At 59.2% G+C, this 10,209-nt stretch overlaps 2 protein-coding genes and 1 long non-coding RNA gene across 6 annotated transcripts in view; 2 read left to right on the top strand and 1 right to left on the bottom strand.

Moving 5' to 3' along the window:
- On the bottom strand, positions 1-9,190 carry LOC131378697 (uncharacterized). 3 transcript variants are annotated; one of them, XR_009208474.1, is made up of 4 exons: positions 9,088-9,190; positions 4,818-4,922; positions 1,034-1,191; positions 1-306 (listed from the first exon to the last, which is right to left on the bottom strand). It is a non-coding gene; the product is annotated as an uncharacterized LOC131378697 (long non-coding RNA). The 3 variants fall into 3 exon arrangements; XR_009208476.1 differs by lacking the exons at positions 4,818-4,922; positions 9,088-9,190 and adding an exon at positions 2,200-2,319; XR_009208475.1 differs by lacking the exons at positions 4,818-4,922; positions 9,088-9,190 and adding an exon at positions 1,578-1,679.
- SC5D (sterol-C5-desaturase) lies at positions 1,824-5,151 on the top strand. The gene is made up of 5 exons (XM_040085300.2): positions 1,824-1,869; positions 2,474-2,691; positions 3,004-3,136; positions 3,542-3,642; positions 3,910-5,151. Exons 2-5 carry the CDS (start codon positions 2,482-2,484, stop codon positions 4,372-4,374), a joined length of 909 nt encoding a protein of 302 aa, XP_039941234.1. The 5' UTR covers positions 1,824-1,869; positions 2,474-2,481; the 3' UTR covers positions 4,375-5,151.
- Positions 9,191-9,384: 194 nt separating the features above from the next.
- The window catches only part of SORL1 (sortilin related receptor 1), a 48,642-nt gene continuing 47,817 nt past the window's right edge, over positions 9,385-10,209 (top strand). Inside the window, exon 1 of one of the 2 annotated variants that reach the window (XM_040085298.2) lies at positions 9,385-9,603. In XM_040085298.2, coding sequence (XP_039941232.2) covers positions 9,385-9,603 — 219 coding nt within the window. The remainder of the gene's footprint in view (positions 9,604-10,209) is intronic. The other variant, XM_040085299.2, reaches the window with a different exon arrangement.

The following is a 10,209-nucleotide window of genomic DNA, read 5'->3' as shown; positions in this document are numbered from 1 at the left end:
TGATTTAAAATAATTTTTATTGAGAAATAATAATTATTTGCCAGTTTGTCCCTGATGAACCTGATTTTTAACTTAGACCAAATACTTTCCCCCCGGCTGAGCTCAGATCCATTTTATTCTAATGGTTAAATAAAGATGATTCCAGAAGGAATGAACGTTCTGGACGGGATTTTCTCATGGAGCAGTTATGGATTTTCCCTCCACCATCTTTCCACACCAATATCCTGCATCTGTGCCAGACAGATAAAAATGTGCATCAAAGGCAGGGAAACGTGCTGGAGCCCCAAACACAGGAAAGACCTGGAGCTGTCGGAGAGATGAGCACAAAAAAACATCCTAAAAACCCACCCAAAGTCCCTGCGCCACCCAACCCACCCTGGTTTTTGGTTTATTTGTTTATTCCTGGGGATTTTAAAGCACTGCAGGATGCTTAAAACAGCACAAGGTTTAAAGCCAAGTGATATAGCTTGTGCTGCCCCTGAAATAAAGTGGCTACAGGGACTTGGTGATGATCTCTTTTTGTTAAAATTCCATTTGTAAGCATGGTTAGTTCAGGAATAACTACAGCTTTACCAGGGAAAATTACTTCAGGTCAAGATATAACTTTTTGATTCAGCTGTCTTGCCAAAAAGCCCAGCTGGAAATCATTTCCCCCTTTGTCTCTGTCTTACACTACTCTGTATTTATGACACCAGCAGCTTGTAAATAACAAATGGGACTCAAGTTTCCTTATAAATCAGCGTTTCTGTCAAAAAACCCCAGATTTAATGCCTATAACTTCAACAAAATATAATCTTCTGGACTGACTTTTATATTCTGAACTTTCCCTTAAGTCCTACTGGGAAAACAATCAAAAGAATTGACTGTACCTTAATAAAAATAAGCTCGGGGGGTACAATTTTTGCTCACGTTGGGAAAAGTTCTGTGATTTTGGTGGCAGAGGCAATGTCAGAAATGCAGTTTGGTGAATCCCTCCACCCCTCCCTCCCAGATTTGCTAAAGCAGAACTTCACAAGAAAACACAGTAACAGACCTTTCCAGCTAAAAGCACTCCCAGCGCTGTGCAGGCAGGAAATTCCCATGGAAGCAGGGATTCGGGTGCAGAGACCAGCAGGAAGGATGATTCGAGCAAATCCCTTGCTGTGCTTCTCTGCTGGAGTCCCCATCCCTGGAGAGGTGGAAAGGTGGGACCTGAAAAGAGGAAAAGAGATGTGTTAACCGGGGAAAAAAACCGGGGAAAAACTTAGGGAAGAGCTCGGGGAAATTGGAGAGGGAGAGAGGAGGTGGGTCTGGAAACTGAGTAAAAGCTGCTGCAGTAAAAACTGCGGGAGGGGGGGAATAGAATAAAAAAATCGTTAAAAGAAAGAGGGTTGCAAACTGTCCGCGAGGGTGGGGAAGCACAGGATGCCCAGAGAAGCTGCGGCTGCCCCTGGGTCCCTGGGAGCGTCCAAGGCCGGGCTGGACGGGGCTTGGAGCATCCCGGGACAGTGGAAAGTGCCTCTGCCCTGTATAGAGTGAAACCGGATGGTCCTTAAGGTCCCTCCCAACCCAAACTGCCACCAGGGATGTCCTCCCACCTTCGCGACCGAGGGGACAGCGGGGAAGGGACACGGAGAGGGTAAAATTCACCCTCGGGCAGCGCTGGGAGGCACCGGGGAGGGACCGGGGAGGGACCGCGGAGCTCTGGCCCCGCCCCACCCGTGACCACGCCCGATTCCAAGACACGCCCCTGCCCGTGACCCCGCCCCTTTTTACCCGCTGACGTCACCGCCCGAGGTGGCGCGAGCTCCTCCGCCGGTGACGTCACGTGGCGCTACCGCGCGGCCCCGCCCCCGCCCCCGCCCCGCGCCGCTCCGGGACCCCGGGCAGGTAACGGGAGCCGGGATTTGGGGTATCGGTGTTGGGGTACGGGATGGGGGGGGGGGCACGGAGTTGGGGGACACCGCCGGCAGGGCCCCGCTGGCCGCTGCGCTCCCCGCCGGCGTCACCCGCTCCCCGTTTCCGGCGCCCCGCGCTCGCGTCCCCGCCGCTGGCCGTGTCACCTGCGGCTTCCGGACACAGTGACCCCCCCCCTCGATCAGCCACCCTGCCCGGGGACCCCCGAGGAGCGCGGCGGGAATCGCCTCGCAGGGCACGGAGCCCCATGTGCTGCCCCAAAAGGGGTTTTGCACCCCAGACCCGCATCCCGCTGTCACTCACTGCGCGCTGTCCCCTGGCGTAAGTGCCCCCTCCCACGGCAACACAGCGCAGAATTAGGCGGCTCCCCCACTCCTGCGTCTTCCGCGCCTTACACCCACAACCTGCGTGTCCCAGATTCGCTTCCCAGTCCCAGCTAAGGCGATCCAGGCAGATGGACAACATCCCAACGCTGCCACTCCCCTGCCCACAGCCTGGCGGGCACCCGATGTCCCGTGCCCCTGTGGTGCTAGGGAGGGACATCTCGGAGCCGTCACAGCAGCCCTTTTCCCTGCAGGAGCCACCATGGATCTGGTCCTGGAAGCCGCGGACCGGCACCTGCTGACACCCTACGTGTACCCGGCGGGGTGGCCCGAGGACGAGCCCTGCCGCCAGCTCCTCAGCCTGTTCGTCATCACCAACCTGGGCGCCCTCGCCCTCTACCTGCTCTTCGGCACCCTCAGCTACTACTTCATCTTCGACCACGAGCTCAAGAAACATCCCCAGTTCCTGGAGGTGGGTGCGCCTTGCTGACTCCTCACCCGGCCCTGCTTGGCAGTGTCCCCTCTGGCACGTCCACCCCTCTCAGCCTGATCCTCCCTGACCAGAAGCAAGTGCCACAACCCCCTAAAAACCCAATACCCAGCGTGAGCCCTGCCCTGCCCCAAGCACAGCTGTCCCCATATGAGCAGCACCCTGCATCCCACCCCATGGCACAGATGCCACGACAAAGGGGTGGCCAAGACGCCAGCCCTCCCGGCCTTATGAGGGGCGTTGGGGCTCTCAGATGTCCTCTGTGCCCCTGACCCCTCTTGCCACACCCCACAGAACCAGGTGAGCCGGGAGATCGCCTATGCCCTGCGCTCCCTGCCCTGGATCAGTGTCCCCACCGTCGCCCTGTTCTTCGCCGAGGTGCGGGGCTACAGCAAACTCTACGACAACATCGAGGACTCCCCGTATGGTGAGTGACCTCCCTGCACCCCCTGCCGCAGCAGTGTCCTCTCCCCACCTGGCTCACCTCCCTCAGCCCCCATTTCTCCTGATGACAACCCCGAGAAATCCTCCTGGGTACCTCCTGTCAGCCAAAACCCCAAGTTCTCTTTAGGGGAGGCACCCATACGCCCTCACTCAGGGTCATGTCCCCCTGCTTGACACACTCCACACTCGATGAAAGAGATCCTTCCCTTCCCTGGGCGTGGCTCCCGCTGAAACAGCACCTGACTCACCTTCCGAGCCACAGCCTGACACTCTCACCTCAGTGGGGCAGACCCTGACATGACTCAGATGTGTTTGCCACCACAAGGACCACTGTGGAGACCCTCACAGCCTCCTGGTGCCACCTCTAACAACCCTGTCCCCTCCCCAGGCTGGTCTGGTGTCTTCCTCAGCATGCTGTCCTTCCTCTTCTTCACTGACATGGGCATCTACTGGATACACCGTGGCCTCCACCACAAGCTGTTCTATAAGGTATGGGATGGGGCAGGGGGCTGTGGACGAGAGTCCTTCTCCTGCTCTGGTGGCATTTCCAAGCTGCTCCTCCCAGGGGGTGCATGCTCGGGTGGGAATGGCTGAACAAGGCGTCACCATGTGATGGGAGCTGAAAGCCCTTTAGGGCACACGTCCCCCTCTCAGTTTGGGTGCTGATGGCCCAAACAGCTTCTCTCGGGGCCGTGAATCTGACTGGGGGACCCTCCAAAGGGGCCCACCCCGGCTGACAGCCCCCTGTCCCCGCAGCGCTTCCACAAGCCGCACCACCTGTGGAAGATCGCCACGCCCTTCGCCAGCCACGCCTTCCACCCCGTGGACGGCTTCATGCAGAGCCTGCCCTACCACGTGTACCCCTTCCTGTTCCCCCTGCACAAAGTCACCTACCTGGGCCTCTACATCTTCGTCAACGTCTGGACCATCTCCATCCACGACGGCGACTACCGCGTGCCGCGGCTGCTGCGGCACGTCATCAACGGCTCTGCCCACCACACCGACCACCACCTGTACTTCGACTACAACTACGGGCAGTATTTCACCCTCTGGGACAAGATTGGGGGTTCTTACAAGAGCCCCACGTCCTTCGAGGGCAAGGGCCCCCACGATTACTTGCGCAAGCTCCGAGAGAAGGACCCGGGAGCGTCCAATGGTGTGGTGGGCTCCAAGAAAGACCCGGGAGCATCCAACGGCATGGTGGCCTCCAAGACTGAGTAGGCTTCCTCCAAGTGTGTCCCTTCTCTGGCTGGATCTTGTCCCATTCCTCACCAGCCACCCAAAACTCTTTTCCACGGACAAAGAGCCCCTGTCCCTGATGATGTGACCAGCGTGGGGTGATTTTTGGTGTGCGTCCGACCTGCCCCGGTCCCAAAACGGCGGAGCCCGGCCTTGCTCCACACCACAGATCTGCCCTGATTTTCCTCCTGCTTCCCCTCCCAGCTGCCTTTGGATCTTTGCTAAGGTCCCTGCGCTGCTTTAGTGCTGTGCTGATGCTTTACAAGAAGAATAACATGGCACAAAATAGAACATGGCACAAATTAACGTGACTCGTGGCAGGGTCTTTGCTCCGCCTGCTGCGCCCCTTTGCCAACGATTCGTTGTTCCCATCATGGTGTCCATCGGGACGAGCCGTATTTTGGCAAAAAAAAAAAAAGCCCTACCTTTTGGAGGTGGTGTGGCTTCTTCTGATGGCTCCCTCGGTGGGACTTCTTTCACTCAAGAACCTCCTCCCTCTTGCCCGGGGATGTCCCATGGAAACATCATGCCTGTAGGACAGAGGTGTGCCTTGAGTCTTGTGGGTCTCTCGAGCTCCCCGGGAGCACTGAGGGGGAAGGGAGGAGGAACAGGCCCCCAGATGTGAGGGGCAGGGCCTTCCCCTCGCTCAAGGGTTCGTGGCCAGCTTCCCCCGTTAAGGGCTTGTGTTTTTCCTGCTGAAATCTGGTCACCCCACCTTTGGGGTCGGCCCACGTTCAATAAATCGCAATTGCCAACTCGGCTGCTGTTTCATCCCTTCTCCCTGGCTCGCACAAAGTCTCCTGGGGCAGCCTGTTTCTGCCCCACGGCGCCCACGAGGGGCTTGTCACAGACCCGTGCTGTGCTGGCAGCAAATTTGGGCCAAAACAGCAGAAGATGGGCAAAATACAGAGTGGCCAGAGCCACCTCCAGTGCCCCAAACCTCCTGAGGTGTGACCATCTCCCTGCACAGCGACACCTGTGCTGTCCCATTCCCTGGTCCCCCAGTTCCACCAGTCCCTGGAGCCCTGCTGCTCTTACTGGGGATGGAGACCCTTCCCTGAGCCCCTTGCTGTGGTGACAGCCCCTCTGCTCCTCATCCATCTCAGCTGTCCCCAGGCAGGCTATGGCCCGAGGCCAGCACACCGGTGGCACCTGGTGAGCACAAGGGACACCTGTCCCACGTCCTGCCAGCACGGTCACGCTCTGCTTTCACCTTTCCACCTGCCCAGCTCGCTCTCCCCACGTGCACAGGACCCCTGACCTCTGTTTGCTGATTAACCCGGGGCCTGGAGCACTGCCTAGGCTCGAGGCACAGCCCAGATCAAACACGGTGACATCATCACAGCCTGATTCCCAACCTGATTCCCAGCCCACAGGAGCCCCTCGGGAAAAGCCCCGGAGTTCTCTTCGCCCCATCCTTCCCCCTGAGCTGAGCCTAATGCCCTGGGCTCCCAGCTTTGGGAGAGGCGGTGACCCTGGGCAGCGGGGTCCCTGCAGGGCACTAAAATCCTAGGATGAAATGCCATCCCCCTCCTGGTGCCCGGTGCAGCCTCCCGCGGCCCTTCTGCGGGACAGCTGCCATTCCCACCGGGATGGAGGTGCAGCACCAGAGCCTGGGCGCAGGGAGATGTGTCCTGCCGGTCACAGGACGCGTCCCCCGCCCTGGCCTTGGGGCACCGAGGCACGGAGAACAGCAGCAGCTCTGCCTCTGGTCCCCTGATGCTGCTGTTGCCACAAGATGGGGATGTTGCTCTCGGCAGCCATCGCTGGAGCTGCACCTGCGTGGATGCCCTTCCTCCTCCTCCTCCTCGTTCCCCCCGACGTGGGGCAGGAGCGGCTCATGCAGTTCCGTGACCCCATTCCTCATGCCTTCCCTGACACCAGAGCCTTTTCTGCTGATTTCGCTGCAAGAGCCTCCCTGTCCCACCCCACAGAGAGCGTTTCCTTTCCCTCCTCACACGGTGCTCTGCCACACATCAGGGCAGGCTTGTACCCCCACACTGAACATCCTCCTCAGAGAGACCCCAGAGCACAAAGCGACCCGTGCTGTGTGAATGGGGTGCCTCTGACACAGCCCTGAGCCCTGCAGGACACCCTACGACCATCATCCTCCTCTGAGGAAGGCTCTGAGATCAGTGGTGCTGTCTTTGCCTCCTGGCTTCCCTGCTTTGCCCCCTGATTCGACTCCAGCAACAAGCAAAGGTTCCTTTCAGCAGCTTTACTCTCTCTGTGAGGCTTTGTGGGGAATGGCTGCTCCAGCCCCTCGGTCCCCCCAGCCCTCTGGGACCTCTAAAGCTGAGGCAGGGAAAGGTCTGAAGGAAGAGGGGAAGGAAAACCAGGGGGCCAGGGGCTCCTCACCTTGCTCGTGGAGCTCGCAGCTTTTGCTGCTGATGAAATCCAGATGGACCTTAAAATAAACTCTGCACTGTTCCCCTCTCCCCTTTACGCCTCTTTTCGAGAAACAAAAAATACCTTGGCAAGGGAAACGCGTGTTTCCCTGCACAAAGAAAGAGCCATTCATCTGTGAGCGTTTACCAGGGCTGGGCTCACCCCAGAGCTCCTGGCTAAAGCTCTCTCCCTGTGCCCAACACGGGGAGCTCGCAGGGGGACAGGGACCCCTCTTGCACCCTGCAAAGAGTGTGAAACGAGGGCTGGAAGAGAGACAGCAACCCTCCAAACACCATTTCCCTCCTTTTAGCACCTCAGCAAAGGCAGCTCCTCGTTTCCTCCTGTTTCTTATTCTATTCCTCATCTCCAGGTCCTTTTCGAGTCCTTCTCATCTGGCCCAGAGTGCAGCTGCCCGCAGGGATTCCCGCACGACAAAACTCCCTCACTGGCTCTGCCCACAGCCACGGTGACCTCTTGGCCCCCAGGGGGACATTTCTCTGAGTCAAGACCTCTAAAAGCTTCATTGGGAGAGCTTATAATTGTATTGACCCGATAACTGAAATACACTAACTGGGTTTCTAGGTGAAAGCACCTCGGGGAAAGCTCGGGACAACATTCCTGCTATTAAGGCAAGTGGAATAAGGGGGAGCAAGGCTGCCTCGGGGCTGTCCATGGGATTTATAGGCTCCCATTCCTTCACTGCTGGGCCACATCCATTTTCTTGGGTGGAAATGGAACGGTGCACGTGAGGCAGAGGGGTTGAAAGCCATCAGTGTGTTCTCAGTACCTCGGAGACACCAGAGGCCTGAGCCATTTCTTAACAGCAAGATCACACCTGAAAAACCACTTCTGGCTTAGCTGGGGCTGAGCAACAGGCACAGCTCAGCTTTCCTATCATTTTCCATTGTCATTTCAGGCTCCTGCCTCAAATCCTTGCTCCCCCTTCCCACCCTGCTGTGTAACTCCCGGGACACACAGGAGCCCCAGGCAGGGATGGGACAAATTCCTTTCTGAAAGGGGTGCACAGCGAGCAGGGCAGCAGCACCGGGGAATCCCCACGCCTGGGAGTCCAGCACTTTGAGCTGCCCCAATAAATCTGAGTTGTGGCCACTGGCACTGGCCCCGAGCTGTCCCTGAAGAACCAACCAAGCATCATCTCCTGCACCTCGGTGAGTTATGGACAGGTCACCCATGCCAAGTGTTCTGTGGGAAGCACAAGGGTGCTGGCACAGCCCAAACCCACCAGCCGTGGGTGGGAGAGGTGGCAGAAGGCCCTGGAGAGACCCTGGGGGTCTCTGGCTTCCCTCTTGCACCATGTCTTGCTCACTGTCCCAACTCTGCCCTGGTAAAAAGGTGGCAGAAATTGAGATAAAGACCTCTGAGGGCTGCCAGGAATGTACCAGGGGGAAGTCTGTCACAAAAACCTGTGGAATCATTTACACTTTTCCTCTTGCCATCCATCCACACCTTTACCCCCCCCATGCAGAAGCAGCCTCAGCTCTTCATCACAGTCAGCAGCAAGGACCTGAGCCTCTGTTTCCATGATTTTACGTCTCTCACCACTGTGATTCTATCCAACCTCAGCCTGGGCAACTCTGCCACTTCCCACCAATCCTGGGGTGTTTTAGGCCCACATCCCACACTGAGGGACACACCTGCGAGATATAAGTGGGAGGAAAAATGCAGCTTGGCTCCTTTGGGGAAAACCTCACTCATTCCCCAGAGAGAAGCAGCTGCAATGCTTTTCTTTGAGTTTGTTTTTCAGAATCCCAGAATGGTTTGGGTTGGAAAGGACCTTAAAGCTCATCCAGTTCCACCCCCTGCCATGGGCTAGGACACCTTCCACTGTCCCAGGTTGCTCCAAGGCCCATCCAACCCAGCCCTGGACAATTCCAGGTATGGGGCAGCCACAGCTTCTCTGGGCACCCTGTGCCAGGGCCTGCCCACCCTCACAGGCAAGAATTTCCTCCTAATATCCCATCTAACGCTACTCATGGCCAGCGTGAAGCCCTTCCCCTTTGCCCTGTCACTCCACAGCCTCCTAAACAGCTTCATTTACTTCAACACAGTTTCCTTCCGTTCACTCTTGCTTGATTTCTGGCTGCTTCGTTTCTCTTTAGTCCATTTCACAGAAATTAACTTGAACTTATTCTTTTGCTCCATCTCAACGGGCACCCGAGCATCCTCCAGAGACGGAGAGGGGGGAAAAAGAAGAAGAGGAGAAAGAAAGGGGAAAGGAGAGGGAGAGGAGCCGCAGGGAGGGGGCCCGAGCTTTAGCCCATTTCGCAGAAATTAACCAAAACTTACCCCGCTCCATCTCACCGAGCACCCGAGCATCCTCCGGAGAGGGAGAAAAAGACGGAGAGGGAGGAAAAGAGGAAGCAAAGCAGCGAGAAGGAGACGATTAAAGAGGGGAAGGGAGGGGGTGGGGGGGGTGGCCCGAGCATCCGTGCCCGCGGGGAGCGGCGGGGGGGGGGGCGGCTCGCAGCAGCGGCGCTGCCCATGCACATTCTCTCCGGGCGGCGGCGCGGCTGCCGCTCCTCCCGGCCCCGGCTCCGCTCCTCCCGGCCCCGCTCCGCTCCGCCCGGCCCCGGCGGCACGAACATGGCGACACGGAGCTCCGGCGGGGCCGGCCGTGCCTCCCCGCTCCCCCGCCGGCTGCTGCCGCTCCTGCCGCTGCTGCTGCTGCTGCCGCTGCCGGCGGCCGCCCGCTCCCCGCTGCTGCTGCTCCGCGCCCCGCCGGCCCCCGCCGCCCCCGCCGAGCCCCCGCGGGGCCGCCGAGCCGCGCCGCGCCCGCCCGAGCCCATCCAGGTGTACGGACAGGTGAGCCCGCAGCGCCCGTGGGGAGGCGGGGGGGGAACACACGCGGGGCTCGGCCCCCGGGGAACGCCGCGCTCCATCCGTGCATCCATCCGTCCGTGCATACATCCGTGCTTTCCATCACCCCCCCCGTCCCCGTCCTTCCCCGGGGGTCGCGGCGCGTCCCGCCTGGGGAGAGGTCGGTGCGTGGGTTCTCTGCTGGGAGCAGCGCGGATTTAGGCGCCGCCGGCGCCTGCCCTCGGCGCTGCCCGCATCGCGGCTCTGCCCGCATCACGGCTTTCCCCTCGTCCCCGGTTCTCCCCGGTCACGTTCGCGGCGGTATCGCGGGCTCGTTCCCGGCGAGACGCGCTCCCAGAGGGAGCAGCCAAGGGCACGCGGCAGGGATTGGGGCCGGGCATCCCCGCCGCTGGGGAAGGGAAGGGAAGGGACAGGATTCCCTGCGGGCAGCGGCGCCTCCAGGGATGCTCGCGGTGAGCTCGGGCAGGGAGAGGTGACGCCGGAGGGAGGCATGGCTGTTTGAGAGGCACCGTGTCCTTCCTTCCCCGTGAGAAGGGCTCCTTGCGTGTCTAAGCCATCCCCCCAGTGGTCCTCGGAAAAGAAGGGGAGCAG

This window comes from Hirundo rustica, chromosome 23 (genome assembly GCF_015227805.2).
Source record: "Hirundo rustica isolate bHirRus1 chromosome 23, bHirRus1.pri.v3, whole genome shotgun sequence".
Classification (NCBI taxonomy): Eukaryota; Metazoa; Chordata; class Aves; order Passeriformes; family Hirundinidae; genus Hirundo; species Hirundo rustica.
The sequence above is the reverse complement of the archived record's forward strand: the minus strand, read 5'-3'. Positions and strand labels throughout refer to the sequence as shown.